This window comes from Falco naumanni, chromosome 6, assembly GCF_017639655.2.
Source record: "Falco naumanni isolate bFalNau1 chromosome 6, bFalNau1.pat, whole genome shotgun sequence".
NCBI lineage: Eukaryota > Metazoa > Chordata > Aves > Falconiformes > Falconidae > Falco > Falco naumanni.
Window position 1 is genome coordinate 12,001,462 of NC_054059.1, and position 18,438 is coordinate 12,019,899.

An 18,438-nucleotide genomic window follows, 5' to 3' on the forward strand; every position below is an offset into this window, starting at 1 on the left:
TTAATTTAAACAGTTATGTGAAACTATTTTAGGATTAGATCTCTTATCTTTCGGTTATAAAAGTGTATGAAACTTTTTTTTTTTATTTAACAAGGCAAGACTTTTTTTTTTTTTTTTTTTTTTTTTAAAGGAACTAACTACTTAAAAGGGACTCTAAACACTTCTTACCTGTATAGATTCCAATGAGTAGCATTTTCTAGTAAAGGCATCTTGGGTGGTAATGTTTTATAGTGCCTAACAGAACTTCTTGAATGTGGTGGAACAGAAAAGAAAACAGAACAACACAAAAACATGCCAGAAATAAAAGCACAAGTAAAGGCAAGGCAACACTGACCAGAACATAAAATAAATGCATAACATTCTATGTATGTTTAATAACTGTATGAGTAGATTTCTCATTATATGTTTTTCTCAACTACTGTGACAGCTATGTGGGTGACACATTTTTATATTTTCATTTTTGTTAATACAATGCATGAACTTGTGACAATACTGGTACAGTTCCGATTTTTTTCCTTGTAATGAAAGTAATCTAAATTCCATTTATAGATATACTCCATTAAAATATACATAAAAATCCTGTTGTAAGGATTAGACTGCTATTAAATATGCTCTTTATTTCTCTTACTGACGCCTTAAATCTACAGAGACTTTACCTCTTCAGCAGCTAAGCTTGAAAACCTTGCTAAAACAGTGATATATAGAGTATCAAAAACTTATAGATGTATTAGCATCTGGTATTTTTGAATGTCTTTTGGACATGGTGTATCAGCTTCAAAATCTAACATTAATTACATGCTAATAATAATAAGCTGATTAAAAAACCTAGGAGATCTACTACATCAGCCAGCACAGCAGCACTCTGAGATGCTACATGACAACTGTCAAATATCATCACTTAGAATACATGAGATTTTAAAACAGGAATTTTTTTCTTTATTATCCAACTCTACCCAAGGAACAAGGGAGAAATTTAAAGGCAAACAGTGGCTGCTGAATGGGAATCATGGCCATTTAATGGTTAAAGGTTAATAATCAAGTTTAACAATTTTCCACATGACACAGCTGCAGTGTTATTAGCAGAAGGACCAGTGGCCTTGAGGATTTTGCAGCTTCAAGAACAGTCTGTCCTAATACGACATTTTGATTCCTGTTAAGGCTTGGACCCGCGCACAGCAGATCAACAATACAAACACAACTGTGTCACTCACAGTTATGAAATCCTGCCTGGAAACCCTAGTGTTTTTAAAACCCTGAGGGATTTAGCAGAGGGGCTTTGACCCTTCTTGTACACGTTTAGTGGTCATCACTGCTCACTTCTGTACCAGAGGTCACTGTGACGTTGCAAAGTTGGAATAAAGGATCGTTTGTCCAGATATTACCAAGCAGATATTACCAACCAAAGTGGGTGTGACCTAAGTCATGGAATGTGAGAACCCATGGTCTATGGCATAGGTACACGTCCTCCCACTGTTTCTGCTATTAGTCAACAATTGCATACAGATCGACAGCATGGGCAGCTAGGACTAGTATTATTCTAAACTGGTGTATTAAAGTAATCATATTAACAACTTTGTAGTTTGGACTACCGCTATTAATATTTCTTTCATTTAACATGAAACCCTTATAATTTCTTTCCAAGTTTAAGCTGAAGCTGTCTTAACAATTAACATTAATCAGTTAAGATGTCTAGAAAATAAGGATAAAACCCTCTCAGCCCACTACAAATGAGAAAGGACAAAAGATGACAACCAATGCACAGACCAGTTTTTTGTTGAAAGGGTTTTTGAGACTATTCAGTCAAGGAAGGATATTGGCAATTTACTGGGTAATACTCAACCTTGGATTAGGCTACATAAGTCTCAGAGAAAAATTAAAAATCAATCCACTGTCTTCTATTGCCCCTATATTCACCTTCAATACATTATTAAAAGTACCATTATTTTTTTTACAGTATACCACTACTGTTACTGTAAAGGGGTGAATATGTTATTTTTCTTGATTACAAAAAATCACAGTAATAGTTATAACAAGGAAAATTACAAGAAAGGGCCATCCTGTCTGAAATCAGTGTAGTTCTTACCTTATTTACTGCTGCACATGCACAATTTTTAGCTGGTCAGTAGATTTGTAAAAATATTAGAAAAATATAGTGGTTTGGCAAAGTGCATCAGAAGTTCATATTACAATATTTACTTTGTGAATTAAGTGAGAATTTAGGCATTTTCATTGAAGAACTCTGAAGAAAATTATAATCTTTAAGAGGGAAAGGATAAAGCACAGGGCTGGGGGCAATGAGGGAGGGTGAAGCCATAGCAAATGCAGCAGAAAGAGAAAGGCCATAGGAAGGAGGCAGGAAAAAATGCTATTATGTGGCAATAAACAGACATAAAATAAGAGGGAGTGAAATAAACGATTACATTTTAAAACCTACAGTGTTGAGGGAAAAGCTTCTTTGAACTGAGGTATGAGAATAGAACTCTTTCTACTGATAATAAAAACTTAAATTTTAACAACTTAATTGATGCACAGGTTTGTTTTGACAGCTTTCATATTTATTATTTTACCTTTATATTTTTATAGTATTATGCCTTATAACAGAACCCTATCACAGCATCTTTGATGCTGTTTCTAATTAGATGAAGAGAATTAAAGCAACCAAAGGCATATTAGAAAAAAAACCTACCCTACAGGGGAAAACCTATCTTACACCAAGTAAATGAATAAGTATGTTAGACAACATGGTTTTAGAAGTTTGATGGTTTTAAACATACAGCATTGATACAAAACTCTTAGCAACAGCCAGATCTCGAACAGAAAAAGGTTAACTAATTGGTTGAAGTCGTTGAATGGTTAACTACTTCAACTTCAACCTATATTTTTACTGATTCCAAATGGAAGACCTTCTACACAATCTGACAAGTATTTTTAACAAGGTTAACAGATGTGGTGAAAAAAATAAAGGGTGCAGAATTAGATTGGTTAGATAAAGATATTTCAGTCCCATTTAGTTTCCCAACATCAGGAAGAGTTGAGACAGGAAGCTCTAAGCTTTGGAATAAAAGATTAATGAAGATCGAAGATAAGCCCAAACTACAAAGTATATTATGCCTGGATCTAATTTATAGCACAATTTATAGATGCAAAAACAAGTAATGTGAGACCACTCAAATCTGGGGTTCCCAGTGAGCCCTCATTAATCACTGTTCTTTCCCCTGCAAATGACGAAAATTAGCATGAGATCAGGTGTCATAACAAGTAAAGATTGTTGGCTTGTGTGTGGCTATAATATAAACATAAAACTGCAAATGAAAGAAAATATAAAAACAATTAAAAATGACTGTGTGAAATTATAACACTATCATGCATTGGGAGATCAGGACTTCTTTGACTAGACAGAAAATCTACCACAAAACACAACTGCAAAATCAGACTTTCTTCAACTGCTTTAATCCTTACTCCTGAAGTTCACAAACATATATACATATCTCAATCTGAACTAAAATGAAATAAAAAGAACCACAATGTACTAGGAAGTTCTTTACTTACTGGGACAAAATACCAGTATGGAAAAAGTCGGGCACACAAAGTATAAACAACTAACCAGATGTGTTCGTGATTACCGAATTCCTGTATTTACCTGATGGTATGTAGGCACTCTGCACTTCTTCCTCGTTTTGCTCTGGGCAGCATAAGAAGCTCACTGCACAGACAGGATGGGTGGTGAGTGAAACAGATATAATTATGAAGCATTAGATGACATGGGTTATGCCAATGATATGCAAATGAAAACATAAAAAGAAACGAGAAGCTTCCACCCAGATAGATAGTCTGATAATGTTCAAACCCAGATTGCACTTCTCAAAGAGTATGAGCCGAAAAATGCCTGTGATAAATACATTTTAAACATATTCCTTTTAGCGTGGCACCTAATTTTGTGGGATTTTGCCTTTTAAAATTCAGAAGTACTCTTTCAGAGTTCTTCATGGCAAAAGGAATCCATAAACCAGCTACATTTCTCTAATAACCTCCTTTCTCATGAATTAATTAATGAAGAAATATTGTAGGAAAATATAATTATGCTTGTTGTTTGGTTGTCTGGGTGTTTGTGGTTTTTTTTTTTCCTAGGCCACAAAAACATACGTGAAAAAGCAGGGAGGGTTTGCTACTGCAGATCGGTTTATGGTAAAAGTAACCAGTCACCCATTTGGGAAAAACAAAAAGATATGTTCATGGGAAGTATTATGTTTGGCCATATATAAATTCTGACTCATAATTCTTGACAGTATTTTGTAATGCAATCCTAAAGAAATAAAAAAATTGCTTATCAGCCATCACACTTTTTGCTTCTTATTGTTTTCAACTGAGAAAATCAGCTGCCCATTCTATTTTTCATTTACTGTAACCAAACACATGCTACAGCCAGCGAGATGGTAAAATTAACACATATTTATGCCTATGGTAAATATGACTATGATATGAAATATCCCTAGGATTAATCTTGTAGTTTTATGCCCTTCAACACAATCAGAATGACCAAGCTCCAAACCAGCTAATTATCGTAAAAGTGAAATTACAGCTAAGCTTCATGTAAACATGCTATTTTAAAAGAAGCAGGGAATCATATGACATACTATGGCAACAAAGAGAGAAAACATTACAAAATAGATAAAGCAGAAGTTTTTCAATATTTTGTGCTTCATGCCATTATAAAATGACCCATTTAATTGATGCAGTATAGGTAGTATTTATCTAAGATTCTATACTGGGGACCTTGAAATAATGGCTTGTGAGTCGTGTGAGATTCAACTTTACATCTGGAGCCACGAGCCTAATTTTGATGCAACAAAATGTATTAAAATTGAACTGATGATTTTTTTTAAAGCAAAATTTCCATTCATAAGCTCAGAGGACTGACAGAATTTACATGTAGGTTTCCAAATTACAAATAAACATGCATTTTAGGAAAAAAGTTACCATTTTCTTAAGAGTTGAGAAGTAGATGAAAAGCCTACATTAAATCATAGAGTACTTCATTAAAATTTACTCTACCCTTCCTAAGCCAAAGAGCATCTATTGTAATTGGCTCACGGCAAACAATAATACAAAATTCATCCAGAAAAGGGATATAAAATAGCAAAACCACCATGAAACCTTCAAGTTAAAAAAACAAAGCTAAAGAATTTATCACAGTATCAGTATACTGGTAATGTAAGACAATACTCACAGTTCTATGATAAATTAAGTCTGGTTCAGAGACATCTAAAATAAATATTTTTATTCTAAAATAAGTGTTTTCTAATGTGAGTATTTTAGTACTTACATTAATAGATTTTATTTTGGAATAAAAGAAACAAAAAAAAATTGAAAGGGACATGCCCTTGAAAATTGGATGATGATACTAAATTCAGAGCAAAGCATACTGGTTAACTAGCTTTCCTGATTTCCTAGTAAAACACTTATCCTAACAGATGTTTATACATACACACACATGTATGTGTATATATGTGTACACACATATATATATACACACACACGTGTGTGTATATATATGTAAATACATATAAAAAAGGTAAAGTGGACAATTCAGTTCCACTGGAAATTTATCATACCAGATGGTTTAGTAAGAGACTATAATAACTATTTTTATAAAGCTCTATTCAGAATATTAGATATTAATTTGGGACCAATAACAGATCATTGAGAAAATGATGAAAAGTAATCAGTAACTGTAATTTCTGCCATGTAACTATCAGGTAATTACTCACCTTTCAAACCAAGTCTATGTTAGGTATCTGCCTGAATGTACTTGTTTAGATGAAGGGTTCAGTAAACGAACACCACAAAATACTTATAATACTACTGATACTAACATATCGTACTGCATAAAGATTTTTTTTAAAATCCTTGGATGTGATTATCTTCCTCAAAAAAAACTGGTTTTGATCTTCCCTATAATGCTGCTCTTACGTACTGAAAGACAGTGAAAACTCTCTCCACAACTGAAGAAATCCGGGGGACAGATGAAGAGAGGAAAAAGGAGACCACTGCAGACAAGATTATTACTCAAGGAGAGTAAGTACAAGGACCCATCTTTAAATCCTGCAGATAAGCCACATACATCCTTCATGTCTGACCTTTAAACTTCTGAAAAGTGTTTTCTGAACATTAAGAAAAACCTGAAGACTGTGTCTTACTTCTCTGAAAAAATCTAGCAGTCCATTGCTGCTGTAGCTCTGGTCTGATGGCTCATCTCCAAGAAAGCCTCAATGCAAGCCCTGCTCTTCAAGCACAATTCATGCATATATCATCATTTATATCATGGTTTGAGGCGTTACTGGAAGAAAATTTTCTGGACCGTTAACTGACTATATCTATTTCTACTGACAAAAGATACTTTTTAATATCTCTTCCTCTTCAGATCAGCTGAATGAGAAATTGCTTCAATAAACATCTTCAGGAAACACTACTCATAGTGAATAAATAGAAACATGAAACATTTGCAACAAGTGGAAATTACTTGAATTAGCTTAATTATAAATCTGACTACTAGATTTAAAAAGCATGTCAATTCACCTCTGAAAGGAAATTCAGTACACCAATCCAACTTAAGACAATTCTGTATATACTTCTTGCCTATAAGGTTGAATTTTAAAATGTTCCAAATAACTCCTTAATTCCCATATGTGTGTTACCACAACAAAAAAGAAAAATAGGCAAGATCATATAAAAAAATGAATTAGTTTAACCACAAAATCCATCTGTTATTCAATTTCCATGCAAACTGGATAAAGAGTTCCAGAAATTTTTATAATTTATTCTTACACATTTTCAAGACCACTATGAAATGTCTGTTCTGTATTGAATTTACATTTGGAAAGGTTTTCAGGCCAGTTGATCTTATATTAATTGTAAAAGTTTGCCATTATAGTTTGGTTATATAAATTTTTTGGGGAGTAAACAAACAATTCACAAGCACTGATAACCTATCTGACTAGCTATAAACTAAACAGAATTCTCACTTTCTTCCGTTTTATTAGAATATATTCCAAGATACCTGAAAAAAATGCCTACTAGGAGAGAGACCAAGCATTCTCGGAGCAGTGTATCCACTGCACATATTCCAGGGAGAGACGTGCACATGTCACACATCTAAGATTGGAGATTTTTGCTAATTACAAGCACCACAACTATCCTTGCTATGCTTGGGTACTGTACCAAGTTCACCAGAAGGTTGCATTAGATGTTGTGAGACTACATATATAGATATCCAAACCTATAATGCAAATCATAACATATACAACTTCCAACTAATAGGAATGCATGCCTGGTATTTTGCTGGCTGCCAAAACAGATAAAATTCTGAGTTACAAGAATAGCTACTGCATACATGTAGATTTATGGTTTTCTAGGAAAAATGTCTGGGCTTCATCCATGAAACAATCAGCCAAATACTCTAGGACAAACTGAAGAACTTAGTCTAGATACTTGGTATTACTATCAACCTAGTGCAGTTTTACCAAGAAAAAAGGAGGTATAGATAATTTAACCACGACACTAGATTTGTCAGTTAGGATGATTTCTCTCCCTTCCCCATTGCTGATAGTCATGTTTCTACCAAACACTTGAAAATTAGGCAAACTGACAAAGACATTTCTAAACTTTTTTCCAGGTTCAGGCTGACAATGTACCTTTCTTGATCAGACAAATACTGACTATCCATGTCTCTGGATCTGTAATCAACTGGAATTCTGGAGGCATCATGGTGTCTAGTTGGAGAACGTGATCTTCTCATTTGATGAATTTCATCTAAACTCCTGAAAGGCAGAAACACGTATGATAAACTTGTTTTCTCATAAATGACACAGCTTAATGGATTACAGTACAAGTTGGTTGAAGGAAGTTTTTAATCATTTGTTAATATATGACTTCCAAAAAAATATTGGATCCTAAGATTAACAAAAAACACCTCAAAGTATAGAAAGCAGCCATTTCTATCATATTTAGAAGTAAATGCCTGTTTCTGTGTACACTGATAGATTCAGTAATGGCATCTTCAAAGCCTGTACTTAAAGAATAACTGAGATAACACAAGAACTGGTGATAGCTCACATGAAATTAAGTTTTATGCATTTGTAGATTCACAGCCAGATTTCTAAAGGGCTGATTTTGGGCTGTCAACTTTTTGCAGGTATCTCCAAGTATTCTTTAAGAAATTCTGTGACAGGACATGGGAACTTGCAGCGTATTTTAGCAATCTAAACCTAAGTATTATATAAAAGAGGTATAACTTTTATGAATGCAGGTAAGCTCTGACCTCCATAACAGTAATTTAAAGCTCTCTTCACATGAAAAGAACAAGAAAAGAAACTACTACTTAAAGGGCAGATTCTTCCTTTAGTTTAAAAACTGCCATTGGAACAAGAAGCATTAGTTTTTCAAAGTATAAAATGAAAGGATTGGTGGAATTGACTATGAAATAATTCATTTGTACATCGTGCTTGTAGATAGAAAGATGCAACAAAAGCACATACACAATTGTTTGCGAAGGCAGAATGAGGAGCTCTCATTCTCTATACTATAAAAAAAAAAGAATCTGTGCTGCAGTATTTTATGTACAACCATAGCCTTCTGTCTGTTAAGGATGCATTACTGAGAAATGCAATGGCAAGTGATTTGCTGAGTAGTGAAATAGCTTCATCTGTAAGAACTGATGTAACAGAGGGGGATGCATGCAGGGTCTTAAGAAGCACACAAAATTTCAACACACAAGAACAGTATATATGGCACAGAGGATGGAAAGGAAGAAGCAAGATCATGAGGATTTTCAAATGAAAAGCTGGTTTTCCAGAATATAGCATCATTTTGAAGCATCACAGGTGTCTGGTGCTAAATGACCAGTGATGGAACTCCAAAAAATCAGACTGAGATGGATAAGGACAGTACTGTAGCACAGAATTTTGTACACAAAATTCAGCTAACAAGTGTAGATTTTCAGCAAACTACTACAGCTAATGGGCAATAAAGCTGCTGCTAGTGCAACACTTCGAGCTCTTGCAGTAATTCAAGAACAAATCTTCTTAGAAACTGGAGGAAAGGAAAACTGGGAAAAACTGGCTGATTTTTAGGGTTCCACAACAAGCTGCAAAATAAACTTATTGCCCTGCACAATAAAACAAACAAAATGAAGTGGGTCAAGTTTTGTGCTTAAACAGTCTGTACAACACTATTCAAAAAAAGCATATAGCATGCAAATGAAAAGTTCAAAAAGGATTCTCCTATGAATAGGTTGTCTATTAAAAGCAGTAAATGCAGAAAGCAGAGCTTTATAAATCACTATCTGATTCTGTGAAGTGTTTTTTACTTCTTCCATTAGAAATGTCACATTTGAAGTGCAAATGATAATTTCAACTTGCTGGTAATTCAAAATTAGTTCATTCATAGTTATTATACAATTTGTACATGCCACTACTTATATCCCACAAATATACTTAGGTGGCTTCATAAAAGATTCAGCCACTGACTGAAAAACCTACCTTTTGGTTATGGTACACAAGTGATGAAACACAGAGGAGGTATCAGTAAGAAGAGGTAAGTCTTAGAGTTATGATTCATCCTATGAGTGCTCTTGAATAATTAATAAAAGCATACATCAAGTTCAAATACTACACTATTAAAACTCAGACATAAAAAAAAGTTTTAAGATTGTGAAAAATTGCTGAAGAAAAGTTAATAATGACAGATGATACAAACTTGAAACCAGCCAGTCTTTCACTAACTTGTGACGCCTACCTCTGTAATGGCACATTTGGTAAACGTGAACGGGTCCTGCCCTGATCGTCGCCACGGTGAGGAGATACAGATCGTGAACGATGATGTGTTGTTCTTTGCTGTTCTGGCACAGTAAGCGTCGTAGATTTACTTTCTCTAGTACTAGATCTATAACCTACTGGCAAGAGGGCAACAAAAGGAAATTAGAGAGTGAAAGTATGGGTTTGGAAAGAATTCAGATGGTTACTCCTCCCAGAACCATACAGCTAAACAGTTACACAACTCTCAAGTCATCATTCAGCTGTTACACATCCCAACATATCATGCAGCCAGGATAAATTACGAGCATTACCTTTAAATGTCTACATGTACAGAGACAGAGAAACTGACACGATTTTCATTATGTACTGGTAGATATGGAGGAAAGAACCAAAATAATTTTCTGACTTGGGGAAGAGTACCCAGAGTAACTTGTACTTCTAAGTTGTCATACAGTAGCAAACATATGAAAGGAATCCAAGCAATACACGATTACGTTATCTAACAAGTGGAGAAGGCATGCTTGTGTACCACAGCACAGCCTGATCCAGGACTGCTCATATATGTAAAGCATTCTTCTAACTCTCTCTAAATACAAAGATGTTCTCTTACTGAACATGGACAAAACCACCTACTTTAAAAATTTACGAGCATTTAGAGTGTATAGAACATTGGGTGTTGCATACAGTGCAGAACATTTTTTCCAAATACTATGAATGAGCTGCAAAATTTCTCATATTCATTTTCACATAGGATTAAAAAAAAAAAGAAAAAAAATAGCAGAATGTTAGTACATTGTAAAGCATTGATATTCCTGTGTCTTTTTGCGTGTAGCACACTGTTTGCCTTGTACACTTTGAATCCCATTCTAAAACAGACAATGAAACTCAATAAGATAAACAGCTTTCAAAAGGTGCCTGTTATCTTTCCAAAAGAGCCTAAGGAAATTTGCTCAGACTTCAGCTGCTCACTTGTAGATATTTAAATTACAAGTATCCCTCAACAGAAAATCCCTTAATGACAGAAAAGGTCATCCCTTAAGTCGTCCATTAATGACTTCACAAATTATTGTTTAGATTCCAAAATAATAATTTTGCTGCTTCTCTGAATTTGTCTAGCATTGTTCCTATAATGTGTTTGTTCAGCTAAAAAAGCAGCCTGCATCAGAAATCTTTCCATGCAAGAAAAGGCTATGATTTAGTCAGTCAGTCATCAATTGTATTAATTAAGTTGCACTTTTTAAGGATCTTGTTACAGAGTTTCAAGTTCAAGGTTTTTTTCATATTTTGTATCATTTGTATAATTATTGTAGTTCCTCTCTGATCTTCTACCAAATTGTTATAGCCATCTTAAAAGTGCAAAAATCCATATACAGAGTCTGTATTAGGCTTGGTCATTTATTCAATGACATTTAACAACCTGTTTAGCTGCAAGTCTGAACCCTGGTCACAAATGTCAAGGAAGCGTTCATGCTTTTTTTCCCAAACTGTGCATCAGTTTACCAATGGATCCTAATGGACATGTAACTTATCTAAATGCATTCTCTCATGATTAGATCTGGAGGAAAACACTTTGTTAAAACATTGATAAGTAATCCTAAAATAAAAATTTCTTCCACCATAGAACAGATTCATCTTAGTAACACAAAACCAAGAACAAGGACCTACTAGATAATGCATTTTATCATCCAAGCAACTCTAAGATGGTTTTCCCTGATTATACAGCTTACATCACAGCCTCCAGAACTCTGTCCGCCTTTTATACAGTACTGAACAAACTGGCAAAAGTTATTCAAAGATAACAGAGGAGCACCTAGGTGCTGTAATATCCTACAGTAGCTTTCAGCCTTACACCAGCTATCCAGCAACTTCAGTAAATAAAAAAAACATTGGCTTCAATAAGTTCATGTTTAATATATTTACCATTATGAATGTGATAGGGAAGGCAGATAGGAGGGAGACAGTGTTGACAAAAAAATGGTAAGACACTTTTACTACAGACTTTCTAATTACTGTCAGCTAGAAAACATATGCAGAAAGACCTTTGCAAGTTCTGCTATCGTTTTGTCCAACTTTTGTGTCTTCTACTTCATAGTATAGCTGCTGGTGTGAGAACACGGGAAATAATTCTTCCATTTCTTGAAGCAGAGGGGTGGGATGAGATTCATAAATCAGGGAAACAAGAAGTACTACAAGTATTGCTAGATCTTAAAATGTAGCCTTGGGCCCAAAGAAAAGCACTTGTAATAAGAATATATCACGTAGCTCAGAAGCAACCCAGGGACTATAATGTTAAGTGCATGTGTACACTATTCTCAAACAACACTGAGTTAGACAAGTCAAATAAAAATAATTAATGTAATGTCATATTTAAAATGTGACATTAGTCAAGTTTGGGAAGGGTAGGGGCTATTGTTTGAAAACCAGAGAGAAAACAGAAAAAAACCCACCTTTTGGAGAGCTCACTTGTAGCTACAAAAGAGAGCTCACGAGTAGCTACAGAAACCACAAATGCTTGCCACTTAATATTTTTAATAGCAAAGCTGTAGTGAGTTACTGACTGCAAAATAGGCCTATAAAAGTTGATAGCATGCATGAAAGTATCTACTGAGGTTTATCAGCCTTTTCACGAAGAAAGACTCCTATGTTTCGCAGGTTTTGATGTACTGTGGTGCTGGAGTACCTTACCTGCCACAAAAGTGTTTCAGATTTGTGTAATAAAATCAGAAAGAAACATGAGGATCTCTTTGATCTCATGACAAGGACCAGGTGCAAATTTTGAAGCAAAAAAGGGGCTCAGTCAGGACTTCAATGCAGATTCCTTCACCTCACATACTAAGGTTGCTGCAGGAAATGTCTGGGGTTTTGTCAGAGGAAGAAAACAGACTACACATGACAAAAGCTGGATGTGTTCAATTTCCCAAGGGATAACTAAATCAAAGTTGTATGTGCTAAAAGATATTTCATTTTCCAAAAAAGCTTGTTTTAGATAAAATACTGTCATGTCTATCAGAAGGAACACTAGTTAACATTTATTCAGCATTAAAATCAAATAAATCCAAAACTTCTTTCCCAGCTTTAGGCAGCTGCACCAAAATACATATAATTTAAATATTAAATATTAAAAATAAAATATGATTTTCAGTTTAAAAAATATTTCAAGAGGATCTCTAGTCTGCTTAAAAAAATACACTTAGTGTTATCTTCTACTCTTAAAAATGTATAGAAAGATGACTTTATCTTATATATTCCTCATAGCCAAGCTATCCACTTGTGCATTGTGGTACACAAAGTTTACAGAACAGAGAAACAGCAATTCACAGTTATCCTAAGTATTAGCTCAAGTATTGTCAAGTTGGTCATATCACATCCATATTTCCATAGTGACCATGACAGTGACAGCAACACTTCCTCAGAACCATCCTCAAATACAAAGGCTCTGTGCTCTCCAGAGTGTGCAGAGTAATTTTTTGTGTGGACCAGCATGACAGCAGCAATCAAGCTTATGGCAGTTTATGCACAAGAAGTTTCTCAGTTGCTCATGGGAAACTGTCAGGTGAGACATGAAACGGAAGCTGGATGATGATGAAAATGGTTCTAGCAAATGTTTGATACCAGAACTTTTTTTCTCTCTCTTTTTCTTTTTTTTTTTTAGGACAATATAGACTACAAAAAGGTGTTGTGTTGATGTAACCGTGCTGCTACAGTAGGAAGGTAAGTACAATGCAATCATTTATACAGACTATATGTGATAGAAAAATAAATTGTCCTGAAGAGTTACCCATAGCATAAGCAATACAGCTCATTAAAAATACCCTTTGGGATATTGCCACCTGCATATCAGCTTGTTTTTTTTTTTTCTTTTAATTAAGAAAGTTAATTATGTTTAGGTTAAAAAATTGGGCCTCAAAACATGTTCTGTTTTTATTAAACCCTTTACTGATCCTTCCCATATACTTAGCATTGGTGAGGCCACACCTGGAGTAATGAGCTCCCCAGTACAAGACAGACATGAAGTTACTTGTATGAGTCCAGATCAGGATCACAAAGATAATAAAGAGACTAGACCATGTCTCATATGAGGAGAGGCTAAGAGATTTAAAATAATAATTTCTTCCTGTAAATAGATGTGGGCATAGCACAAAAACCTGTCAAAAATCAATTCTGTTAAAGCTGAGCTTCAAACTGAAGTTAAGTTACTTTAGCTGTTGATATAAACTCCTTTTATTCACAGTTCTATGAGCTGATTTAAAAATATATTTATATATCACTGCTAACAAATGAGGATAGTACAATTATATGAAAGATAAGGCACATCTGTCGTATGACAGGGGAAAAATACTACTCTTAAAATATTCCTGAAGTTATCAAAGTGCCATTATTTTTGATGTAGCAGTCTTCCATTGACAAGCAGTGGTCTTCTGAAGCTGCTGAACCCTCTAGTAAAATACCTTTCTCTGTTATTACTAAATGCTAATACTGTATTTGCCTTAGTAATTGGTAAAAGATTTGAAATCTTTAAGGATTTCCAGTATTAGTTGAATTAGCCAAAATATTTTTGTCATTGCTTTTTTAGCTTACGGTGGTGATCAAATGAACTTTTGCACTTCTACATTTTGCAGTTATGTGTCTTTTTTTTTAGAAAATGAGCAATAATTGTGAAAACCTTGAGATGTTAAGAAAGCAAAATAACTTCCTTCTCTGCTGAATATTTCAAGAGAAATAATAAACAACTGTAAGAATATACCTTTAAAAAAGACAGAGGCTATTTATCATAGATAAGCACCACAGTGGGTAACATTGGTAAGTAAGCGGTAAAGGAAAGAAAAGGGGCTTTAAAGGGTAACATATGCATCGTATGTTGTAAACTCAATTTTTATATTCTTACTTCTGTTGAGAAGGAATAACTTTATCATAGACTAATCTAGTTGAAGCCAATAAAGGCTATGCCAAAATGGTCTAAGAGTGCACCTGAGCTGCATCATCATCCTACATTATGAGGAAGTGCCTCTATTTGTCTTTCCCTTCCACACTCATACCTTGCAGGAGAATGTGTAGGAAATCTGGACCAGACAAGAGCTGCAGTTCAGTCGGCTGAGGTCCATGGTACTAGTGGGTGGATGAGGGAAGGACTAAAGACCCTGCAGCACAACAAGGAACTTGCATAACAACTTAGTTTTAACAGAGGAGACTATTAGACAGAGAAGACAGATACTGTACTATTCATTCAGTGCAAATGAAGCTAGCAGTCCAAAATCTCAGAAGATTTAGCAATGTGGTAAGTAAGGAAGGTTGGATAGGAGGGTGGAAATGCATAACTTGGTGACCAGGCACATTTATGAATCTGTGCCTAAGATTCTCAAGCAATTCATCAGACAGTGGGACTAGCAACCTTTTCCAGCTCTCACTGCAAAACACATTATCATATGCTGTCTAGGCTGCCACATATTTGTGGCTGATGACTGACATTTTCTTTGCCCTTTGTGCTGGAAGTCTAAGCCTTATTCAAGAATTCAGACTGCATGTGTAAACAACCCCCCCACATTTATATGTATATCCACTTCCCATAGGAATTGCAAACAGATGAACTCCACTTAGAATTGCCAAACAAATGTATCCATTAAATTCAAAATAGAGAAATTTGTGCTTGGTCAGGTCACCTTCCAGCTTGTTTCTGATTAGCTGGACTTTAAAAGGAGTCTGCTCACCAGGTCCTTTGAGTTTCAGTTTAGAGACTCTCAGTTCATTATAACTGCTATTGCTACAGATTAACCTTGCAATTTTCTATGGTGATCTCTGAGAAAGTTTGGATCCATGTATGCTTCAAAGGTGCACCTAAGCATGCATGCGCAGCCGCAAGAAATTTCTGTAATTTCTAATGCATTCAGCTAAACATTTTTTAGCATCTTGTCTCAGATGGAAATTTGTTTATTCCAAATGGCAAATGGATGCCTTTAAGAACTGGCAGCTGAAAAAAAGCCCCAGCTCTTAATAAAAGATACTGAAATCTTGAACCTAACTAAGTCTACAGAGATACACCTTATCTACCTTGCCAACTAAATAATAAACAGAAAAAATATTTAAAATTATTTATTTATCTTTATTTTAAATATTCTCTCAGCTGATGCAAAAATATCAAGACTAATAATTTCACTAAAGCAAATACCATTACTAGACATACCTGAAAAAAATTTCCCTCTTAGTAACTCAAGTGGTAAGTATATTAAAGTAAGGAAAGAGCCCATTCAGTATCAAATGAAGGAGAATTTGGCCCAGTAAATATCAAAAGGATATTGCATTAATACAGAATGTGATTTATTATAATAAATAAACTGTCAGATTATTTTAAACACAGATCAGGAAGATAGAGAGCTTTCCAAATCCCACCATGATTTAATTCAGTGATTTTCATCGGGAAGATCCACAGAAAAAACTGAGTTAGTGCTAGCAACAACATAGTGACTCATTCTGTTTGGGACAATTGTGAAACATTCATCTGACTTGTGGCAACAGTCAAATAGATGCAGAAAAATGTGGTATCCAAAATGATCCTCAGGATTTTCAGTATGTAAGGAATGCTGAACTAAAAGTCAAACCATGACAATCTCTTCAAGTATATAGTTATGAACATTTAGGGTAATGATAGCTCATGAAAGCTTATGAAAAATATAAAAGATATAGCCATGCTACATGCATCTTAATCTACAGCCATGCATTCTCAATAAAGTCCATGGGAGACTGCATTATATCTAATTCTCAAGCAAAAAGCAAAATTAAAAAAAAAGATTGCAATAGACAATGAAATCTTAATTTGTATTTAAAAAATATTTTAAAAACTTAATTTGTATTTTAAATAAAGCTTGGGACATCATGCAGTAAACAATTAAACAATTTGAACCATTCAGTGGTTCACATATGAAGAGTGATATGCAGAAGAAATATCAATGAATGAATAGTAGAATCTTTTAATTCATCACAATTTAGGACAGATGCCATGGAATAATTGGGAAAACTGTTTTTTTTCACAATGCACTTTCCAAAAGCAGTATCCTCAATATTCCAAAATGTTATAAAGAAAAAAATAACAAACAAGCAAAAAGAAAAAAAGAAAGCAGGACCATGCTGTTCACCCACGCACCTGGAGGAACAACTCCAATACCATCATCAACATCATAATCTGAGATGTCACTATCACTGATTGGCCGAGATCCTGCACAACAGTAAGGTAAACAAATACCTGAACATCTGGTCATGTTATAAAATGTAAAAATATGTTCATTTAACATACTACTGAAATTAAAAATATTATTTTAGGTCTAAACGATAGAGGAAGAGAACTAAACTGGTGATTGACAGTGACGTTTCACAAGACAACTGAACCAATTTAACACCTTACAGCTGCTGCAGCCTCCTTTCCCCTCCTCTCCTTCCCGCAAGTCCTCAATAATTCTCTACTAGGATAGTTTATCTCACTAAACCTGCAAAAAAGTTCACTCAAAGAAAAAAAATACTTTTGTGCTACTTCAGTGAGCAAGCTGAATCAGCTTGCTGAACAGGAAAGGAGAGATGGCAGCATATGGTGAGAAAGGGGAAGAGGAAACAGCATTGCCAGCTTTTAGTAAAGTTCAAATACCTCATAAAAACTAACCTTTCATTTGCTCTCTCTGTACATATCCTTACGCAGCAATTACAGCAATATTACATTTTTATAATTCAGTCCTGAATGTGCACCAATTTCCTATACATTGGCTGAAATTAATTACTTCCGTGTTTAAGAAAAATCAGAAAAATAGCTTTGAAATGTTTTTAAAAATAATCCCCTACATGCTTTGTACTTCTAAATAAATCTGAAATTAATTTAAATGAACAGAGAAGCTACAATATTCAAGTATCTCAATATATCTGTTATTTTAATATACCTCAAACAAACCTGAAATCAGACTCATCAAAACCACTGTACCTCCTAAATACAGGCATATGTCCCTTTGCTGCAAAAGCACACTTCTCATCTGATTGTAGAGTGAGCATATTGGAGGATGAGACTGAATTTATGATGAAAAGTATTTTTAAACCTCATATGACTTCCGGGATATTTTTTTTTAATAAAGAGCTTTTCGTTATTAAAAAAATATCCAATAATAATAAACTTAATCTTTTTCTTTAACAGAAAATTTATGCAAACAAATGTTTGAACAATTTTCTTTCGCTAGTGGAAGCCAAACCAACTCCAACAGGTTTCACATGCTTGAAAGTTATGCGTCACAGGTGAAAGACTGTCACGTCATAATGTCATAATTTGCATCTCTTTTCTGCCACACATTTTCATTATGTTTAAAGACTATGAAATAGTATTCTTATTTTGTAGTTTGTAGTAGAAGTTAAATACCGTTACATTTATTAGCATTTATAATTTAAAATTCAGGAGAGATTAATAGAATCTGGACCTACTTTGTAATTTTTTGCTAGTGCTTTCTCCACCATGAACATGTCTTCTTGGCATGAAAGGTGATGGCTGAGGCAGAGGTAGTGAAGATTCATCATGTGTCTGTAGCTTATACCAATGTGGTTCATCATCTAAAAGTGCTGTCTCCAGCTCTATAAGAATCTAGTAGAAAAATTAACAGCTATT

The 18,438-nt window shown here is 34.4% G+C and overlaps 1 protein-coding gene across 49 annotated transcripts in view; it reads right to left on the reverse strand.

The window, feature by feature from the left end:
- RIMS1 (regulating synaptic membrane exocytosis 1) overlaps positions 1–18,438 on the reverse strand; it is a 335,719-nt gene that overhangs the window by 116,636 nt on the left and 200,645 nt on the right. For 24 of the 49 annotated variants that reach the window (XR_005828502.1, XM_040598588.1, XM_040598553.1 and 21 more), the window contains 6 exons: positions 18,258–18,414; positions 16,948–17,019; positions 9,793–9,949; positions 7,692–7,817; positions 3,641–3,703; positions 169–246 (listed from right to left, as the gene is read on the reverse strand). Coding sequence is in view for 48 of the 49 variants with exons in the window: in XM_040598588.1 (XP_040454522.1) it covers positions 169–246; positions 3,641–3,703; positions 7,692–7,817; positions 9,793–9,949; positions 16,948–17,019; positions 18,258–18,414 (653 nt within the window). In the remaining variant the exon portion in view is untranslated. The remainder of the gene's footprint in view (positions 1–168; positions 247–3,640; positions 3,704–7,691; positions 7,818–9,792; positions 9,950–16,947; positions 17,020–18,257; positions 18,415–18,438) is intronic. The other 25 variants (XM_040598565.1, XM_040598584.1, XM_040598578.1 and 22 more) reach the window with 5 other exon arrangements.